The 22,655-nt window shown below is 40.1% G+C and overlaps 2 protein-coding genes across 9 annotated transcripts in view; one reads left to right on the top strand and one right to left on the bottom strand.

Annotated features, from left to right (window-relative positions):
- The window catches only part of adam22 (ADAM metallopeptidase domain 22), a 339,135-nt gene extending 321,671 nt beyond the window's left edge, over positions 1-17,464 (top strand). For all 7 annotated transcript variants that reach the window (XM_048555033.2, XM_048555043.2, XM_048555053.2 and 4 more), the window contains 2 exons: positions 11,144-11,267; positions 12,699-17,464. In XM_048555033.2, coding sequence (XP_048410990.1) covers positions 11,144-11,267; positions 12,699-12,719 — 145 coding nt within the window. In that variant the 3' untranslated portion in view covers positions 12,720-17,464. The remainder of the gene's footprint in view (positions 1-11,143; positions 11,268-12,698) is intronic.
- A 592-nt stretch (positions 17,465-18,056) lies between these two features.
- gtpbp10 (GTP-binding protein 10 (putative)) overlaps positions 18,057-22,655 on the bottom strand; it is a 56,049-nt gene continuing 51,450 nt past the window's right edge. For both annotated transcript variants that reach the window (XM_048558362.2, XM_048558354.1), the window contains exon 10: positions 18,057-19,028. In XM_048558362.2, the coding sequence (XP_048414319.1) occupies positions 18,811-19,028 (218 nt within the window). In that variant the 3' untranslated portion in view covers positions 18,057-18,810. The remainder of the gene's footprint in view (positions 19,029-22,655) is intronic.

The following is a 22,655-nucleotide window of genomic DNA, read 5'->3' on the forward strand; positions in this document are numbered from 1 at the left end:
TTGTCATAACACAAGATCGTTCTGATTCCTGTAGCTAGCAGAGGGCTGTTCTGGGCCCATTTGAAATCTTTCTTGCAGAACTATTTTCATTTAGATGAGTCAAAAGTTTGGAACCTGTTACCATGGGTACCTTCAGTGGAGGAGAGCACAAATCTTATGAGGGAAGAATGGACAGCCTTTCCATCTTTCCAAAACAAATTGTGAAAGAATACCTTTATATTGATCTGAGCCAATAATTCTTTTGCAACTAAGTATTGACACAGCCACAATGGCAAGCCAGAAACCTATTGTGTAACGAGATTACTTTGTAAAATAAACACTCAGTTTGAACCAACTAAATTACAGGTTCAGTTGTCCATCTCCTGAGCCACTGCACATAAATTAACTTCATACCACATTTTAGTAGGCTTGCTTAGCCATGTACAGAAGTTAAAATTTCATGATGGGAGCATATTGAACATAACATTAGCATAGAACCATCAGATGGGACAACTGCAGAAAGTTAGAGGAAGATGCTACTGTACAAGACTGACTTTTTTTTTCAACAAACCGACATTTAGAATACTGTAGTCTGGACTTGCATATTACTGGAGGTTCAGTGCACTGTTCATATGCTTAAACCACCCACCAGGAATGTGAGCATCAGTATCAGGAATCACTTGTGAACTTTTTCAAAGCTACCTGAAAGATAAAAGAAGAAACTGAATGAGAAGTAAAAATATGACAAGTAGCTTCCAACAGATGACTCGCAGTTTACACCTGTAGTGGATTCTTGTAACTTATTTAAAGTGCTGAGGCAAGTAAACTAACAATTTTACATCTTCAACAGAAGGAAAAATTAAGTAGAATTTTGCCGTTCAGTTTCCCAATTTGATTTGAAGCCTGGAATTAAAAGAAAGCATTTTAAAATGGTGTTAAAATTATGCAATTTGCTAAACATTACGTGAAACCCAGTTAGAAATGGAACAAATAAACTCCATTTTAGGTTCATTAATAGCTAGGATTGCAACCATTATATATTTTTAATGCAATATTAATAAATTAAATTATTTAATTTTGTATCTTTATCCAGAAAGTCTATTCCATAATTAGAAACATGCAAATCGCTTAGTCATGTCCTTTCTCCCATGTGCTGCGTGTTAACTGTGTAGATTCTGATACAGTGATGCATGTACTGTAACACACTGCTAATTGTGAGTCTGTCGATGATCACTAGCTGTCACATGGAATGGCTGCCTAGTAACCCTGCTTGTGCCCCATTCATTCACTATGTACAAAGGCCTGCTGTTGCTTTCTTCACTGTAAACAGTGCAGAGCTGACACGATGCAGACTAAAAAATTCTGTTAACTATGTGACAATTTGGAAAATTGTATTATCAAATATTTATTATTTAGATATGACAGAAACTGCACAGCATTGCCGAGAGCTAACTGAAATTATTTGACAGTATGTCTAAAATATAAATGATTAACTCCAATATACTAAACTTGATCCTAATTATATTCTATTAGTAAGATTGCCTATTTCTAATACAAGTTGAAGGCTCTGCAAACCCATGTTTAGTAGCTTGTTCCTCTTACGTTGGTCTGCACAAACTAGTCAAAAATAGCCTAATATATCATAGTAAGGTAATGGTAGATGTGACACCAGTTCCCTATCCAGATTTTACTGTAATGTTTGCAGTCTTAACCTTGCAAATTTCCCGTACCTCTTGTCTATTACTGTGTTAAATAAATGCAGTTAAAAGCTAATTGCACTTATGACTCAGGTGCAGTAAAGACAATAGTATCTCACTGCTACCTCCAATGACCTGTTGACATACGTTTCACTTTCAGGGCTGTTTGTGGCACTTCAATACACCTTTTGCAGGAACCATGTCTTTATTCATTTATAACATCTCAGTAGCTCTCAGAAATGAAAAGCAGAAAAACATTCCTGAGGGTTTTTCTTTTGTTTGGATGGTCAGACTTAAAGAAGGTTGAATTATAAGTGTATTCATCACAGTTTATTGGCTAGTTTTAATTACTTTCTAATATTTATTGATTGTATATTTCAACTGACTTAAGCTACACGTAGTTGCATTATTGCCATAAATTCTCATTAGCGCCAACCTTGCTAGCTCTGTGGTTGACCTTGGGTATGTCCTTGCAACAGTGAGCTATCCCTTGTAAAACATAGAAACATGGAACATTATAACGTAGAACTTTGCTAGAGAAGATGCTGCTGGGCTGCGGTGGAGGAGCAGGAAGACAGATTTGCAGAACTCATAGAGGCAGTGACAGGAAATGGTGATCCATCTGAATAAAAAAGAATTTGCATTTGTTCCTAAATGAAATTTTCTTCATTTTTAATAAAGTATAATCTTTTCTGGTTTGTGTGTTAAAATCTCAGTGTTATCCATCCTCACAGAAAAATTATTTCTTTTCATGACCAGTATCGCATACAACTGCTTATACACAGTAGTAAAGTCAATACATAATTTGTACAACCTGATGTATCCATGTTAATTGCTAATAAGATGAATTAAAAACAGGCCTCCTATAACAAATGTTATTTTAGATCACCCAGAAGACTCCATCAAAAGGATAACTTTTTACTTTCTGCTCCATAGAGGAAACACAAACCTGATATTGAGTACTAATAGCATAATGACAGAGAACAACTCTTAAATCATATTCTTTCGTAGAAGCTCAACTATCGGGCAAGAGCTTATTTTAGTCTGTTTCTCTCAGTACGCCTTGGTGAGTTTTCCCATGCTACCTCCCAAACTTGCCTCACTATTTTTACATCATGACCCTCATAGTGCCCTACTGATCCTGTTATCCCACTTGGAAATACTAGCCTCTGTCAGAATCTCCCTGGATTCTTGGTTCCAGTGTCATCTTCAAAGCCTAGCCTGGTCAAGAACTGGCAGGTCAGAGCTGTCCTGTATTGCTTGTTTTATTTGTTTAGGATGTATCAGCAGTGGTAACTTTGCTGATGTGGACCTGGAGGTCCTGCTGAATGAGGGAGTGTGCGTGCAGTCATTGTCCCTGAGATATTGGCAACTGGAAAGCTGGTTGAGCAAGTGATGAGTCACCAGGTTATCCTTTGACCTTCGAGTTGAGAATGGTCAGTATTCAGTTTCTATCCAGCAAGACGGATAATGGAAAACTGCATGTCAATGCCATGAGACAATGTGACAGTGAGGATGCCTACACATGCAAACAGGCTACTTTCTGCTCATTAGCGAAAAACTCGTCTTACTGTTCAGCACTCGGTTGGAAAATGGGCCTTTTGTTGCTCTTGACGAAAGGAAGCTCTTCACTACCAATCTCATGTGATTCTCCCAACTTTCTTGCCAATGCTTGCAATGTTCGGGGGCTGAGAAAGTTCCACAGAGAGCCTCCGCTATATAATAAGCTTAAATTTCTATTTAGTGAGACAGGATTCCTTACGATAAACCTGCATTTGTCAACCTTTGATCCATGAAGAGAGCAGTGGGCAAGTTTGAGTGCCACTTCTAAAATACTGAAATGAGAAATGAGTTCATGTTGCAGAGTACTCATACACCAGGACAGTGGAAGGAATTTCATCCACTTACAGTTGCTCTGCCAAATGCAGCCTTGAGTCAGGACAAGATGTACCATCTCTGAGAGTTGAGAAGTGTGCTGCTATCTTCTCCCACTTCTCCCAGATACTTGCAACATTAAAAAATACTGCTCTTGGAATGTATACTTAGTTGTTGGCCCTCAGTAGCCTGAGGCCAAGAATGCTCAACCAGATATTGTGGAGTTACAGGTGGGTCATCCAATAGCATGTAACTGTAAAATGGGACCAGCCAACCCATTAGCAGATTGATTGGACAGTTTCAACCAACCACTACCTTCTGCACACAGCAGCACTCCTCCAGCTGGGACTTTAAAATAGACCCTTGTTAGTTAGTCCAGCATCATATCTACTGAGTTACCAAACTAATGTAATCCTAGCTTGCTGTTGGGAGATTAGTTCTGCTTGTGACTTCTGTGGAGAAAATCAGAGAGGAATCAGTACTCAGAGATAATGGGAACTGCAGATGCTGGAGAATCCAAGATAATAAAATGTGAGGCTGGATGAACACAGCAGGCCAAGCAGCATCTCAGGAGCACAAAAGCTGACGTTTTGGGCCTAGACCTCTCTCTGATGAAGGGTCTAGGCCCGAAACGTCAGCTTTTGTCTCCTGAGATGCTGCTTGGCTTGCTGTGTTCATCCAGCCTCACATTTTATTATCTAGGAATCAGTACTCACTTTGTTAACTCTTCTTTTAAAAAGTATTTACAGAGACTCTTTGGAGAAAATCAGAGAGGGATCAGTGCTCACTTTGTTAACTCTTTTAAAAAATAAGTCTTTATAGAGACTCATGCTATAAGAGCATAAGACATAGGAGCAGAAATTAGGCCATTCAGTCCATCGAGTCTGCTCCGCCATTCAATCATGGCTAATAAATCCCTCACCCCCATTCTCCCGCTTTCTCCCCATAACCCTTGATCCCCTTCATAATCAGGAACCTATCCATCTCAGTCTTAAATGTACACAATGACCTGGCCTCTACAGATTTCTGTGGCAGTGAATTCCGTAGATTCCCCATTCTCTGGCTGAAGCAGTTTCTCCTTATCTCCGTTCTAAAAGGTCTTCCTTTTACTCTAAGGCTGTGCCCTTGGGTTCTAGTCTCTCCTACCAATGGAAGCATCTTCCCAACATCCACTCTGTCCGGGCCATTCAGTATTCTGTAAGTTTCAATTAGATCCCCCCCTCAGCCTTCTAAACTCAAATGAGTATAGTCCCAGAGCCCTCAAAAGTTTCTCATATGTTAAGCTTTTCATTCCTGGGACCATTCTCATGAACTTCCTCTGAACCCACTCCAGGGCCAGTACATCCTTCCTGAGATACGGGGCCCAAAACTATGCACAATACTCCAAATGTGGCCTGACCAGAGCCTTATAAAGACTCAGTAGTACACTCCTGCTTTTATATTCAAGTCCTCTCAAAATAAATGCCAACATTGCATTTGCCTTCCTGACTACTGGCGCAACCCGCAAGTTTACCTGAGGGAACCCTGGACTTGAACTCCCAAGTCTCTTTGCTGTTCAGACTTCTTAATTTTCTCCCCATTTAGAAAATAATCCATGCTTTTATTCTTCTTACCAAAGTGCAGATCAGATGGACAACACCCTAGAGATCTAAATGAGACCTCTCACTTTCTCACATTGAACTCCATCTGCCACTTCCTTGCCCACTCCAGTAGCTTGTCCAAATCCTTGTGCAGCCTCCCCACCTCCTCAATACAACCTGCCCCTCTACCTATCTCTCTATCATCTACAAACTTGGCCAGAATGCCCACAGTTCCTTCATCTATATCATTAATGTATAAAGTGAAAAGTTGAGGTCCCAACACTGACCCTAGTGGAACACCACTTGTCACCAACTGCCATCTTGAGAAAGACCCTTTTATCCCCACTCTCTGCTTTCTGCCATATGGCCCATCTTCTATCCATGCTAATACCTTGCCTTAACACCATGGGCCCTCATCTTACTCAACAGCCTCCTGTGTGACACCTTATCAAAAGCCTTCTTGAAGTCCAGGTAGATAACATCCATTGGATCTCCTTGGTCTACCCTATTCGTTACTTCCTCAAAGAATTCTAGTGCATTTGTCAGACAAGACTGCCTTGCTGAAACCATGCTGACTTTGCTCTATTTTACCATACACTTCCAAATATTCAGAAATTTCATCCTTTACAAGGGAGTCCAATATCTTACCCATGACCGAGGTTAGGCCTGTAATTTTCTGTCTTTTGCCTTACTCCCTGTTTAAACAGGGGTGTCATGTTAGCAATTTTCCAATCCTCTGGGATCCTCCCTGACTCTAGCGATTCCTGAAAGATCACCACTAACGCTTTCACTATCTCTTCAGCCATCTCCTTTAGATCTCTAGGGTGTAGTCCATCTGATCCAAGTTATTTTTATCCACCTTCAGTCCAATCAGTCTTACTAGCACCTTTCCTATGGTGATGGCCACCATACTCAGCTCTGCCCCCTGACCCTCTTGAATTTTTGGGAGGTTACTCGTGTCTTCCGCAAGACTGACACAAAGTAATTACTCATTTCTTCAGCAATTTCCTTGTTCCCCACTACTATCTCTCCACTGTCATTTTCCAATGGTCCAATGTCCACTTTTGCCTCTCTTTTGCCCTTTATATATCTAAAGAAACTCTTACAGTCTTCATTTATATTACCGGCTAGCTTAACCTCATATTTAATCTTCTCCCTCATTTTTTGTTGCCCTCTGTTAGTCTTTGTAAGCTTCCCAGTCCTCTGGTTTCCCACTGCCCTTCACCACATTATATGCTTTTTCTTTTCATTTAATGCTATGTCAGCTGTGGTTGCCTCTTCCTCCCTGTACCATGCTTCTTTTTCTTAGGAATGAACTTTTGCTGCGCCTCCTGAATTACTCCCAGAATCTCCTGTCGTTGCTGTTCCATTGTCTTTCCTGCTAGGCTCCTCTTCCAGTCAATTCTACCCAGCTCCTCCCTCATACCTCTGTAGTCGCCTTTATTCAGCTGTAATACTGTTACCTCTGATTCTATCTTCTCCCTCTCAAATTGCAGTGTAAATCCTATCATCTTATGATCATTGCCTCCTAAGGGTTCCTTTCCCTTGAGGTCCTTTAACAAGTCTGCCTCATTGCATAACACTAAATCCAGTAATGCCTGTTCCCTTGTGAGCTCCACCATGAGCTGCTCCAAAAAGCCATCTCATAGACATTCCACAAACTGCTTTTCTTGCAGTCCACTACCAACATGATTTTCCTAATCCACCTGCGTGTTGAAACATCCCTATCCATTTCTTTATTTCTGGCGGGCTCATTCCAGTACTCTGATTCTTTTTCCACTTTATTAATTGTTTTTGTATTTTGTCTACCTTTTAACCTACCTAATTTTGAAGAATGATATGCTTTTTATTTTAATTCAGTACTATCTTTAACATTTCTAGTTAACCACAATGGTGAGCTTGTCTCTTGGAATTTTCCTTACTTATTAGAATGTTACAATTCCATATGTTATGAAGTATCCTGTCAAAGGTCTGCTACCACTGCCATCTGGTTCCCTAATATCCTTTAGGAAAAGAAACTGCTGTTCTTACCTGTTCTGGCCCACTTGTGACTACAGTTCCACAGCAACGTGGTTGACTCTTAATTGCCCTCTGGACAATTACGGGTGGATAATAAATACCAGCCTAGCCACCAATGCCTATGTCTTGTGAATGAATTTTTTAAAAAAACTTCAGCTAGTTCTGCCTTCATGTCCTCAAAATTGACCTGATGTAATCGTTTTAAAACAGTCTTGAAACCCCTCCTCTTTCCCTCAAACTGAAAATTTAATCGTATTATTATAAGTCATTTGTAAAATACCACAGGTAATTAACTTTGAATTTAATGCAGTATTCTGGTTTTGGCAGTTGGAGCTCACATGTTGCAAGCTTTCTGCATCTCAGCAGGGTCAATGTGGCATGCAAAATGCTTCCTGAGTAAAACTGATAAGTTGAAAAGCTTTCAAAGTGTGAAACAGAATAGGTGAGAGACAGCTGTTCTTCTTACAGAGTGTTTTCTCTGCTTGAAAGATGATTTCCAACAGCTTGAAAGTCTGTTCTTCTGTTCACTTTGCTTGATCTATACTTGCCTATTGTCGGTCCATCACCATGGTATGGGACCAGTTATGAGCTCCACCTTGCACCAGTGATAAGGAACTAATGGAGCAGCATTACCACGAGCAGTTGGAGCAACAGCAACAGCATCTGCTTTCTCTTCACACCACAAGGCATTCAGGACGGACTCAGAGATCAAACATGAAGGAGGCAAATCCCTCAAACAGTGTTTACAGACAGAGACAAAAACAAAAGTTACTGGAGGCTCAGCAGGTCTAGCAGCATCTGTGAAGAACAAAATTTAGAGTTAATGTCTCAGGTCTGGTGATCCTTCCCCTTTACAGATAGAGGATCATTTTTGGACATGTGCCTCAGAAGCTCACTGGGAATGACTGTGGACAATGTGTTATCTCAGTGCCCTTTCATGGCTTTCTGGTGTCCTTGAACCTCATAGTGCACCGTGTCTAAGTTGGAGAGACCACATCCTTATTGTTCACTTCCTGGACTGCTTCCATCCACAATTGCCTGGATAAGAGGCTGGCCTCTTCTTCCAGTCTTTGGCAAATATCACCTCACTTCAGTCCCTCAAATCCCATAACAAGACCTCCCAGCAGGACTCAGTTTCTTCTGATATTCATGTGGCTGCTGAAGATGTAGGACTCAACATATAGTTCAAGCACTGTAACGCTGCCAGGATCCCTGTGACTAAAAATTCCTCTGCTCTTGGATTAAGTGTAATGTAGCATCTACCTTTCTGACGGGAAACTTGGAAGTAGGATGCTAATGGAATGATTGAGTTTGAGAGTCACAGCAAAGCCCACCCCAAAGGCAAATGGTCTTGTAACCCATTACTAATCTCCCTGTGACACAAGGCTCAGTTTCATTGAGATTCCACTCACTAGTCTGTGAGAGTGTTGTGGGGCATATTTTTCATATTCATTCATGGGTATCGTTGGCTGGGGTAGAATATAGAAACATAGAAGCTAGGAGCAGGAGTAGACCATTTGACCCCTTAAGCCTGCTCTCTTCAGTGTGATCCTTGTTGATCATTGAGCTGTGCACCCTAATCCCACCCTCCTCCCATACCCCTTGATCCCTTTTGTCACAAGAGTTATATCTCCCTCCTTGAAAACACATAATGCTCTGGCCTAAACCACTCTTTGTGGTAGTGAATTCCACAGGCTCACCACTCTCTTGGTGAAGCTTTTTCTCATCCTCTCAGCCCTGAAAGGTTTACTCTTAATCCATAAACTATAACCACTGGTTCTGGACTCCCCAGGCATCGGGAACATTTTTCCTATGTTGAGCCTGACTAGTTCTGTTAGAATTTTATAGTTATCGATGAAATGCCCTCATTCTTTTAAACACCGATGAATTCTAACTGACTCCATCTCTCCTCATATGTCAGCCTGGCATCCCAGGAATTAATTTATTTCCCATCCCTAAATTCTCAAGAATAACAACTTGGCTCTATTTCTAACAACCATGAGGGATGATGATTTCGTGGTAATGTGTAATGATTCAGAGGCCCACACTACTGCTCTAGGAGCATGGGTTCCAATGAATTTAAATACACTTAATAAATCTGGAATTAAAAGCTAGTCCCAGTAACTGATTTTAGAACAAAACTGACTTGTTCATCGTTCACAAATGTGTTTTAGTGAAGGAAATCTGCTGTGCCTATCAGGACAGCCTACTTAACTAAAAAAAATGAAAGAACTGTAGATGCTGTAAATCAGGAACAAAAACAGCAGTTGCTGGAAAAGCTCAGCAGGTCTGGCAGCATTTGTGAAGAAAAAAATCAGAGTTAACGTTTCAGGTCCAGTGACCCTTCTTCAGAACAGCGGAAGGGTCACCGGACCTGAAATATTAACTCTGATTTTTCCTTTACAGATGCTGCCAGATCTGCTGAGCTTTTCCAGCAATTCTAGTCAGCCTACATTTCAAACTAGACCCAGTAGCATTGTGGTTGACTGTTAACTGCCCTGTAAAATCACAGGTGGGCAGCAAATGTTGAACATGATGGCCACATCCTGGGAACAAATAGTGAGAGAAAATGACAGTTTCAACTAGCCTCTGTCCAATCCACAATATCACCAGAGAGGCATATTCCCCAAGACAAACTCGGGACTCTGCAACATATGCAAGTTGATTCACTTTCAGCAACTTTGCTTTTACATCGTTTTACTTTACGTTGCTGTTCAGTTGCATTCAAAAAGAAATGGACCATTGGAAAGCAGTAACGTTTGACGTTTGCTGTGATTTTTCTTTCAGTGTATAAAAGACAGCAACTTCCATTTAGTTAGCACTTTTAATAGAAAAATATATCTCAAAATGCTGAGGCATATGGAAAAGTTATCAAAGCTGGCTGAAGTAAGGCACATCGGGAAAGGTGATCAAAAAGTTGATCAAATTAGTAGGATCATAAAGCAGCAGAAGGAAATGTAGGCGTAGAGTGGGTAAGAGAAAAATTCTAAAGTGATGTGTACGAGGTAAAAAACATGGCCACAAAAATATTTGGAGGGAGTATAACTCTAAATTTGATTTATGTTAAATGAACCTAAACAGTTTATTTTAAACAACATTAATAACACCTGGGCTAATGAAGAGGCATACTGTCATATTATTTGTAAATTTCACACCTTTGTCTGATTTTCTTCATCAGCTACTTCCAGGTTAAGTAACCACTTCAGGCAATTTTAATATCAAGCATAATGCTACTAATGCTGCTTATTTTAAGTTTTATTGAATCATAATTTTTGTTTGCTGGTTAAAGTTTCTTTTGCATTGATTCCTTTGTCTGGTCTTGAACCCATGCCGTCCATACTTGTGTCTGCAATGTTTGCTGCTTGCTTAATTCACTTACCTATAGACATAATTTCTTGTGTTTGGTCTTACCTTATAAGTAATTAGCCCTACCTTATAAGTACAAGCCTTTGCTGGATGCATGTAAGCGAAATGATCTTGTTTTCTTTCCTCTCTTTGTATTACCTAATATGAATGTGAACTTTCAACGATCAGCCAGCAGTATGATGTACCAGCCTGGTCTGTATTAAGTTAAAACAACAAATTTTCCTCTCTCGTACATCCTATACCACAAAACATTCCTTGACTGGAACATTTTGTTCTTAAATCTATACTGATTTGGCTCTGCGTCAGACCACCAGCAAATATCAGGGGAATTGATAGCTTGAATTAATCTTCCTACAAGGAAACATCTCATCTCCACTTCACCATCGCACAACACTAGTGCAGATGGATAATAAAATGCATTGTGTCACCAGATTGTAGTGAGAGTCCATTTCTTATTGCATAACAATTATCTAACAAATAAAGAAAACAAGAAATACTTTTCCAAATTACTAGTTTATTGGATGTTGTTCAATTAAACTCCACCAGCACTGATACAGATTTAGTACGCTGGCTGTCATTCACTTGAGGATGGCAAAGGCTATGTTGATTTTTGGTTTTTCATCTTAGGACTTTGTCTCCTTCCAAGTCACATTCGTCATCCAATGGGTCCATTGCTTCTAGCAGGAAATGCCCATACCCGATGCCACCTCTTCCGGATGAAGAGGTAAAAGTTGGTCGACAAAGTGCACGGGTAAGTAAGTTGTAAATGTGTAATCAGTTTTTGTAGTAATGATGTTAACGGAGTTTATCAAGGTAGACACATATGTAATTTATTTGATCATAGCTCATCAGTTGGAACGAACATTGAACTGACATGGCATCACATATCTCAATGAACACCAAAAACATTTGCAAATATCATTTCTTGCCTGAATGCCATAGTTCTCTATAGGTAGCAACATAAAGAATAACATGCCTGTCAATGAGCAGATCTGATCTTAAAATAGTTACCCTAACCATCAGTAAGGTTATATTTGTTATACAGCAAACCATTAAATGAAGGAATGTGAATTTTATTCTTTTCCAGATAACATCCTTGATTATTTAATGACTGCCAAATGATAACCTGTGCATCAATTAAGCTAAAGGGCAGTTTGGAGATTCAGGCTTCAAGGCTATGTCAGCTGAAATGGGGAAATGAAACACTATGCTATTAACATTACACTGAACAGCACATGAACTATCAAGCTAACTGAGCTGACCAGCTATCTCCAAATATGAATCTGTTTTATGAAAATAAATGTCTTACTTTATGTTAAATCTCTGACTCTTAAAAGTATTAAATTCTGTCATGCAACTTACATTGCTAATCTTGCAGGGCATGCATAAGTGAAGAAAACCAGAGGGGAAAAAATGAGTAAAATTAAATTCCTGAAATATTCTTATTTAGACAAGAAGATGGGACAATATTTCACCTTCCAAGCACATCATGTTTGATTTGTTAAATGGAAGTTCTTCCATGAAGTGTTTACAGAAGAATATGCAAAACTGTTTCAGAATTCATTATTTTCAAGTCAAAATATTAAACACTACATTGCCACTCAAATTGATACCGAAATTGCAAGAAAATTCAGGAACAGTATAGATTTCTGTTGTTACAATTTATGGTTGGCATTAATAAAGTACTTTAAACCTTGTTTGTTCCAACTGTATTGTAGTGGGCACAGACTGAGGTCTGTAAAGTGCTCCTGCTCCTGCACAAATGCATATGTGTAAAGGCTCGGATGAATAGATGATCATTTATATCCTTTTAATCTTCTTACCATATTGACAGTTTAAAAAATACTTTGTTTCTATGACTTATTGTAACGTCTGATGTTCATTAATTTTAGTCACGACGTATTCAACTGTGCATACTTAAAGTACAAAATAGAACTTGGGATCAGTGAAGCTTATTATTTAGGTTTCTGCATAGTAGCGGTAGCATTACACTTGTCAATTTGTTAAGCATTGTGATTTGGAAAAGCTTGAATGCTGTTGAATTAGGGGTTGGAAAGGATAGAAATAATGAAAATGAAATAGAATTTGGATAAATAAGCAAGTGTTGCCTTTTGATAAAAACTGAATAGTTTTTGTCTCATTTGTAAAAGCATTCTAATATATATTTATGTTTCTTCCACAGCTCTGGGAGACCTCTATTTAGACTTATATTCAGTGGATCTGAGCTACTAAAGATTTCCATTTTCTTCCACTTTTATAAATGGCAGCCATATGTCAATGTCTTTTAATTAATGCTCTCTGGACCATCAGTGATCTTTTCGGAAGATAGGAGTTGAAAACACATACTGTGCTATCTTCAAAGACTGAATAGAAAATACTGAGTAGACTCTGACTGATTGCTAATAAAACAGTTGACAATCTGTGATGGAGAGTCAGAATTCTTGTGGAAAGCACAGCACTCACACAGTGATCTGGGAATGGAAACAATTAAAAATAGCCTTGCCATTTATTCTCATCCATTATGGTGCTTAGTCCGGTGGAAGAAGATTGAGAGAAACCATTTTCAACAAGATTTGGTTGACTGCCCCTATGCACAGATTCACTGGACTGAATAATACTGTATGCATGAATCCCTTCTGAACCCAATTCCATTAATCTGTAGCAACCAAATGCTTGCAGAAACAAACAAGAAATGTATGATTTTGGCGAAGGCTGCTTTGGGTTAAGCTGTATAATGGGATTTTAAAAATTGCATCTGTAAGGGTTTTTGTGGAAAACAATGGTGTATGCAACTGAAGAGCAGAATGGTCTTTTTGTAATCATATCTTTGATACTGGCAGAAGCGCTTGTGATGAAAGTTTTTGTTTGTAAATATGTACAGTTTTCACATATTGTCTGACAAACTCGAACCAGTGGAAGTTTGCCTAGGTAAGCTGAAACATGGTCATACCTGGCTTAATATTACAGTTTCATCTGATTGATTTGGTGTCTAGTGTAAAGGATTGAGTCGCTTTGAAATTGTGGCAGGAACAAATTATCAATAATTTCCTGATAATTGATTGTCCAATTTAGTGGAGATCACCAGTAATCGTAAGTATTGTTCAAAGTATGGACAACTAAAATTTATAACTCATAACTATGTCTTGCACATACAATTAAAGTTAGCAAAACAAATGGATAACGTCAAATGTTAGATACACACTTATTAAAGAAAGGGCTAGGGCGTGCCTTTACTATCAGCTGTATTTGGTAAAACATGATAGCTTTACAACTAGATATTAAATATTCATGTTCCTCTTGTTAATTAGTTGTGATCAACATTCTGCAATTGATCAAATATGCCTTCTCCTCAAACAGGCAATGTTTTCCATTCAACCCAATTTCTGTAACCCTTTTTAATAAGAACAGTAATTAATTTAATCAGTGGCAAATGTTGTCAGCATATCTTCAACAGTTGGGGGAAATTTTCTAAATAATTAAAAGGCAAATGAACTTTGATTTGAACAATAACAGGATAGGTTTTCAACTTACTGCCTGGGCATGAACCAGCAATTGTGGCAATATTTATCAGAAGAGTCAAATCTCTTCTGGTATGTTTCAGGAAACTCAAAACATGTACAAAATGAAGCAAAGAAAATACTACCTTACAGTGATAGAACATAGTAGTATAGAAGTAGACTATTCATGTGCAGCAGTTCTATGGAAGAACTACCCAATTGATCTCAAACTCTTTTCTTCCCTTAGATCCTTTTTTCCCCCAAATGATTAGCCATTTCCCTTTTGAAAGTTGTTGAAGGTTCTCCTTCTATCATTACTTTGTAGGATTTCCAAGAAACCTTTGTGTCTATTTTTTGTCACTCCTGACCTCTCCCCTTGTGCGTTGATGAATATTTTAAATGTAGAAATAGTTCTTCCCTATTCACTCTATCAAACCCTTCATAGTCTTTAACAACTCAACCTGATCCCTTCCTGACCTCATTTATTCAAGTGAAAGCTCTAATGCCCCATTATTCCTGGTTTCACTTGTAATTACTTACATTTTCTTGCCACATTATTCTAACTACGGCCTAACCAATATTCTGTAATGGTTTAGGATTCCTCCTTTTTTTTGTACTTTATAGTCCCATGAACTAATATCCTATATTAACCTTAGACTGCCAGCAATGACGATTAAAGATGAATTAAACTTTGGAAGTACAGATGCTATAATTCTCTTGTATCAGCTCAGTTAATAGATTTAGAACATATTATTTTTGGAACTTGATGTTTATTATCCTAGTTGATCTGCAATTTGACTTTCTTGAACCACTGCTGTGCTTGTGATAATGGTGCTTTATCTTGAACAGCTATTGGGATTTATGAATAACATATTTTACTAATAATTGTTTCTGATGATTTACACAATTTTTACTTTGTCACTCAGAGGATTTGGGCAAAGGGTCGCTCAGCCTTTGACAACTCCAACTTCTTCTATTTCATACCTTCCTAAATGGCTTCCTTTTTCTTCCTTCTGAATGTTCAACACATGTAAACTTCTGCCGCTTGCATTCTATCCTGCACCAAATGTGTTCACCCATCACTTCTGTCCTTAGCTCACATTCAGCAGGGCTTTCACCAAAGTTCATATTCTAGCATGCTCCCCATGCCATGCCCCTGCCAGTCCCTTCACCCCTGCCACTACAAGCTTTATTAGACTAAAGTCTCTGCTGCTCCATCATGATTTTGTCTGTCATCCCTTATTTCATCAATGTTGGGTATGGGTTTCAACTGCCTAAACCTCAAGCTCTGGAATAGACTGCTTTAACCCCACTATCTCACCGCCTCCCTTTCCTACATAACACTTACCACTTGAAACAGGTTTTTGGCCACCCATCCTAATTTCTCCTTCATTTTTGTGGATTAGAAACCCACGGTAATGGTGAACTGCTATATTTACCTACTTGTTTACATCTTTAATTGAAAAATTTATGGGTAATTCTCAATATTTCCATAATGTATGTCTAACATAACTGGTAATCCTAACCATTCATTCAGACAAATAGTTGAGTCATTCTCTAATTATTCTCATGCGAAAGATAATTAGAATTAGCCACGAAATTCCTCAGATCAAGATCCTGACAGTTAACCTGGGATCACATTTATGTGATGGTACACAAAAGCACTAATATGCCAGTGCCAACTTGAGCTGGAGGAATGTAAACTCTCAACGTATGGAATGTCCACCCTCAAGCTCTATCCCTGACAATCATTCGCCTTATTAGGGTTAGACGAGGACAAGCAGATCTCCACTGTTTTCCAAGTAGGTGTTTCAACACCCACTTGTGATAGTGGGTCACAATGAAACTTGACATAGAATTTCAGAACATACAGATTTACATCAAGAAAATCAGGTATAGCATTGGTAGTTTGAGTGTTAGACAAAATAATAGTAAATAATTGTGTTGTATAATTCAAATTATTAATGGTGTTGTCACTGAAGTCACTTTATTTATTGAACCTACTGAGATACCTTGATAATCTGAGAATGTGGTAAATGATTCTTTTTAACGCTGTTATACTTTTAAGGTGTTTGCATTTATGGCACGATAAGTGCAATCTTTCTCTTCACCCTTTATCATCTCAGCAAGTCTGTCGAACAGTCCTAGAATTTTCTTGCATTGCTCCTATTTTACCACTGAATCTTTAGTACACACCCTGTTGTGACAGACATATGGGTATTCTGCTGGCCTTTCAGCGTTACCACTGCATACACTGGGAGAAGCACCTCTAAGGAGGTTACAAACCAATGATGTTTGCTCCATTTGATGTTTACATAAGTGGTAGAAGCATTTGTCAAAACGTTTTTTAATTATGCTTTTTCTTAAAAAAAGGCTGATCATCTCTTCATCTGCAAAGAGAGTTTCAACATTCTTCAGAAAGTGTGAGCATTAGGGTTTAAATTTAATTAGTTTTAAGAGTTTACAATGTAGGCAGGAGTGTTCATTGACCAGCAGTGCAGGTGAGCTTATGCTAACTGTGGGAGTGGTCCTGTCAGTCATTCATTTGGGAATTGTTTTTAAATTGTCTCAACATCAAAATCAAAGAGGCACGGTAATATGGGAATAATTGCAGCATTTGACTTCATTATCTAAGTTTTGGCACTTTAGACCTACTCACCGGTGCAGCTGAATGCAGTAAAATCATTCTTTCTGCTTTAGGTATGACTGAGCTGTATTCCTTGAATTGCATTGCATCACTATTATCAATGTGATGTGAGGTTGTATATGTAGAAGCAGCTAGCTTTGTAGATATTAAATTATGTCATTATATAACAAAGTACATTTCTGTGAAACAATTAAAATGGCTAAAGATTTTCGTTTGTTACTTATTTACTATTAGGGGATATTGAAAGTGTACGATAAATTGTCCCTCATATTTTCAGCCACCTTGACTACTGCATACACCACTGCACCATAATGAAAAATATTGTTTGAAATTTACCATATATTCTGCATGTCAAAGGTAACAATGTCATGTCACCTTATAATTTATGGAATGCCTTTTGGTTTAGAAAAACAAGATCAGCTTCAATATTTGTCTTTGACTATAGTGATGTAGCTGACATTGTAACAGGTATGTAACATTGTATAATGCTAATTGTTGAGGCAATGTTGTATTAGACTGTTGCCATTTTCATTTTTACACTTTTTTAGTCCATTTAAACATGCTGCAAATGCTTCAGTGGAAGGGCAATAGAATGTAGCACCAATTACAGAATTGTATCTCGCTGATCTAGAAAAAGCTCAATTTCTTTGGCTGAGTAGTAGGCTTCTATTGACCGCGTACATTATCACACTTGTATATAATGCAACATAGACATGGACATGAATTCTCATGCATTTCTGAAACAAGACTGTTGTAATATATTATCTTAATAAAAAAATGACTTCCAGTTTATCTGGAATCTGATCTTGCCTGTTAATGTCATCCCTGGATTGGAATTTGTTGTTTTTATTTTGCTGTTCAATTAATTAAAAAGAATTGGGGTAGTTTTTAACTTGCTATCCAGCCGTGAAACTTGTCAACTGCCCATTATGAACCTACTTGATATCCATTTTGGTGAGATGATATTGATCTTCCAACTTATTTCTCATAAAGATTAGCCTCGTACTGTGTTGGTAACAGGTATTTAACATTTATTCTTGAAAATGAAACTCAGATTAGTCTGAAACTTCGATATTTATTTAATCCTTACCTCCCAGTCAAGAAATTTAATATGCACTATTGCAGAGTGCCTAATGATATCATTTACAGGATTTGGAGCAAAGTTTCTACATTTACTGTGGTTCATCTGCAGACTATTGCTTTAAATCACTAAATTTACTCAAGGAACACATTACATACTCTATTAATTGGAAGATTATTCAGTGTACAGGTTCTGAGATTATCAGCGAAGTCTAAGGAAAGTAAACCAGTAGTCTGACACCATCCCTATTGATACAAAAGAGAATCACTCACTATAAAACAAGACAGATGAGATAAATCACTTAATGTTAACACATTCATTTTTCATTATTTTGCTTTTTATTACTTGATTTTTGAAACACATTAAAATGCGTAACAAACCATTCCCATGTGGACCTTCTCCTGCTGCATTCTTTGTCCACTTGCAACTCCATTAGAGTACACATTTGCTGCTTATAGCTTTTTCTCGTACCCATGGACAATTACCACATTCTGATCAAACTTCTCTTCCAAGGAGACAGTGTCAATTCTAAGCAATTTCTGCCATGCAATGTCATGTTTCTAAACCTTTCAAATGGTGGACTGTAAGGTCTCAATTTTAACTCTGCTGCTGATGACAGGGATAGTGGTGGCTGAATGATGGAAGTTCTGAAAATAGCAAGTTTTTAGTTCCCCGCTAATTTTGATGTGGAATGAATGGCCTAAAACATAGTGGAAAAAGACATAATGAAAACTTTTTAAAATGGCAATAGCTGAATACCTGAAAGCAAACATTTGCAAGTCTATAGGTAAGAAGCAGAGTTGTGACACTAATAAATAGCTCTTAAAAAGGCAATAACTGTAAAGAATCAAATGATCTTTAGTGCTGCACGATTCTGGGTGTTCATAATCATTTGTGGAAGTACACGTAAGTGCAGTAGCATTATTAAAATCATGCTTCATCAAATGACTTGGAACTAGTCCTTTTACATTTCCACTGATGATCTTCCAGATCCATGTGAAAATGAATGGCAGTATAAGCCTCCCATCTCTCCAGTATGGAAGATTTGCCCCAACAATTACTAACTTTATTAGTTATAGGTACATGTGAAAGTACTTGAATGTAAACTCTGCAATTTTTCAAGACGATACTGTTCATTTTCTAGATCAGCTTGATCATCTAATGATTTGCGAATGCAGTTTTTCAGTTCTTCAATTCCATGTTTAGTCAATGCAGATACTGGGATTATGTGCTGAAACTGGACAGGTCTCAAGGGTCTCATCTCTTCTGGCAATAAATGATAGAAAGCTATAGGTAAACGAGAAAAAAAAATTTAACATCAAATTAAAAACCCAGTTCATTTTTAGTCAAAAATCTAATGTTACGATTTGAATTCAAGAATAGAAGTGCACCAATTACAAAAACAAAATGACTGAACAATTGTGGAACCTAGAACACTAACAATTTTTGTTAGATATCTAGTATTAAGTGCTTGTATTTAAATGATATGAACAAGGAGCAACAATGAGTTAATCAGCCCCTTGGGCCAGTTGTGCCATTCAATAAAAGCATAGTGATCCAGTTGTAACCTCAAATCCACATTCCCTCCTACAACTGAAATTTTTCACCCATTCGCATAACAACAATCAGTTTACTTCTTGAGGGTGCAGAGGGGATTTACCAAGATGCTAAGATAATAAAGTGTGAAGCTGGATGAACACAGCAGGCCAAGCAGCATCTCAGGAGCACAAAAGCTGACGTTTCAGGCCGAGTATTCATTATTCCCCAACCCCACACGGCCCATTTCTATCTCCTTCCCAAAATCCACAAACCTGCCTGCCCTGGTCGACCCATTGTCTCAGCCTGCTCCTGCCCCACCGAACTCATCTCCACCTATCTGGACTCCATTTTCTCCCCTTTGGTCCAGGAACTCCCCACCTACGTCTGTGACACCACCCACACCCTCCACCTCCTCCAGAACTTCCAATTCCCTGGCCCCCAACACCTCATTTTCACCATGGACGTCCAGTCCCTATACACCTGTATTCCTCATGCAGATGGCCTCAAGGCCCTCCGCTTCTTCCTGTCCCGCAGGCCCGACCAGTCCCCCTCCACCGACACTCTCATCTGCCCAGTCGAACTCGTCCTCACCCTCAACAACTTCTCTTTCGATTCCTCCCACTTCCTACAGACAAAGGGGGTGGCCATGGGTACCTGCATGGGCCCAAGCTATGCCTGCCTCTTTGTAGGTTACGTGGAACAGTCCCTCTTCCACACCTACACCGGCCCCAAACCCCACCTCTTCCTCTGTTACATTGATGACTATATCGGCACCGCCTCTTGCTCCCGAGAGGAGCTCGAACAGTTCATCCACTTCACTAACACGTTCCACCCCAACCTCAAGTTCACCTGGGCCATCTCCAACACATCCCTCACCTTTCTGGACCTCACAGTCTCCATCTCAGGTAACCAGCTAGAAACTGATGTCCATTTCAAGCCCACCGACTCCCACAGCTACTTAGAATACACCTCCTCCCACCCACCATCCTGCAAAAATTCCATCCCCTATTCCCAATTCCTCCATCTCCGCTGCATCTGCTCCCAGGATGAGGCATTCCACTCCCCCACATCCCAGATGTCCAAGTTCTTCAAGGACCGCAACCCTCCCCGCCACAGTGGTCGAGAATGCCCTTGACCGCGTCTCCTGCATTTCACGCAACACATCCCTCACACCCCGCCCCCGCCACAACCGCCCCCAGAGGATCCCCCTCATTCTCACACACCACCCCAACCACCTCCGGATACAACGCATCATCCTCTGACACTTCCGCCATCTACAATCCGACCCCACCACCCAAGACATTTTTCCATCCCCACCCTTGTCTGCCTTCCGGAGAGACCACTCTCTCTGTGGCTCCCTTGTTCGCTCCACACTCCCCTCCAACCCCACCACACCAGGCACCTTCCCCTGCAAGTGCAGGAAGTGCTACACTTGCCCCCATACCTCCTGCCTCACCCCCATCCCAGGCCCCAAGATGACTTTCCACATTAAGCAGAGGTTCACCTGCACATCTGCCAACGTGGTATACTGTATCCATTGTACCCAGCGTGGCTTCCTCTACATCAGGGAAACCAAGCAGAGTTTGGGGACCGCTTTGCAGAACACCTCCGCTTGGTTCGCAACAAACAACTGCACCTCCCAATCACGAACCATTTTAACTCCCCCTCCCACTCTTTCGACGACCTGTCTGTTATGGGCCTCCTCCAGTGCCACAATGATGCCACCCGAAGGTTGAAGGAACAGCAACTCATATTCCGCTTGGGAACCCTGCAGCCCAATGGTATCAATGTGACTTGACCAGCTTCAAAATCTCCCCTTCCCCCACCGCATCCCAAAAGCAACCCAGCTCATCCCCTCTCCCCACTGCATCCCAAAACCAGCTCAGCCTGTCTCTGCCTCCCTAACCTGTTCTTCCTCTCACCCATCCCTTCCTCCCACCTCAAGCCGCACCTCCATTTCCTACCTACCACCCCATCCCGCCTCCTTGACCTGGACTGACCTATCCCCTCCCTACCTATACTCTCCTAGAACATAGAACATAGAACAGTACAGCACAGAACAGGCCCTTCAGCCCATGATGTTGTGCCGACCATTGATCCTCATGTATGCACCCTCAAATTTCTGTGACCATATGCATGTCCAGCAGTCTCTTAAATGACCCCAATGACCTTGCTTCCACAACTGCTGCTGGCAACGCATTCCATGCTCTCACAACTCTGTGTAAAGAACCCGCCTCTGACATCCCCTCTATACTTTCCTCCAGCCAGCTTAAAACTATGACCCCTCGTGTTAGCCATTTCTGCCCTGGGAAATAGTCTCTGGCTATCAACTCTATCTATGCCTCTCATTATCTTGTATACCTCAGTTAGGTCCCCTCTCCTCCTCCTTTTCTCCAATGAAAAAAGTCCAAGCTCAGTCAGCCTCTCTTCGTAAGATAAGCCCTCCAGTCCAGGCAGCATCCTGGTAAACCTCCTCTGAACCCTCTCCAAAGCATCCACATCTTTCCTATAATAGGGCGACCAGAACTGGACGCAGTATTCCAAGTGCAGTCTAACCAAAGTTTTATAGAGCTGCAACAAGATCTCACGATTCTTAAACTCAATCCCCCTGTTAATGAAAGCCAAAACACCATATGCTTTCTTAACAACCCTGTCCACTTGGGTGGCCATTTTAAGGGATCTATGTATCTGCACACCAAGATCCCTCTGTTCCTCCACACTGCCAAGAATCCTATCCTTAATCCTGTACTCAGCTTTCAAATTCAACCTTCCAAAATGCATCACCTTGCATTTATCCAGGTTGAACTCCATCTGCCACCTCTCAGCCCATCTCTGCATCCTGTCAATGTCCCGCTGCAGCCTACAACAGCCCTCTATACTGTCAACGACACCTCCAACCTTCGTGTCATCCGCAAACTTGCTGACCCATCCTTCAATCCCCTCATCCAAGTCATTAATAAAAATTACAAACAGTAGAGGCCCAAGGACAGAGCCCTGTGGAACACCACTCACCACTGACTTCCAGGCAGAATATTTTCCTTCTACTACTACTCGCTGCCTTCTGTTGGCCAGCCAATTCTGTATGCAGACAGCTAAATTCCCCTGTATCCCATTCTTCCTGACCTTCTGAATGAGCCTACCATGGGGAACCTTATCAAATGCCTTACTGAAGTCCATATACACCACATCCACAGCTCGACCCTCATCAACATTTCTAGTCACATCCTCAAAGAACTCGATAAGGTTTGTGAGGCATGACCTGCCCCTCACAAAGCCGTGTTGACTGCATTTGATCAAGCCATGCTCTTCCAGATGGTCATAAATCCTATCCCTCAGAATCCTTTCTAACACCTTGCAGACAACAGACGTGAGACT

This window comes from Stegostoma tigrinum, chromosome 2 (genome assembly GCF_030684315.1).
Source record: "Stegostoma tigrinum isolate sSteTig4 chromosome 2, sSteTig4.hap1, whole genome shotgun sequence".
Classification (NCBI taxonomy): Eukaryota; Metazoa; Chordata; class Chondrichthyes; order Orectolobiformes; family Stegostomatidae; genus Stegostoma; species Stegostoma tigrinum.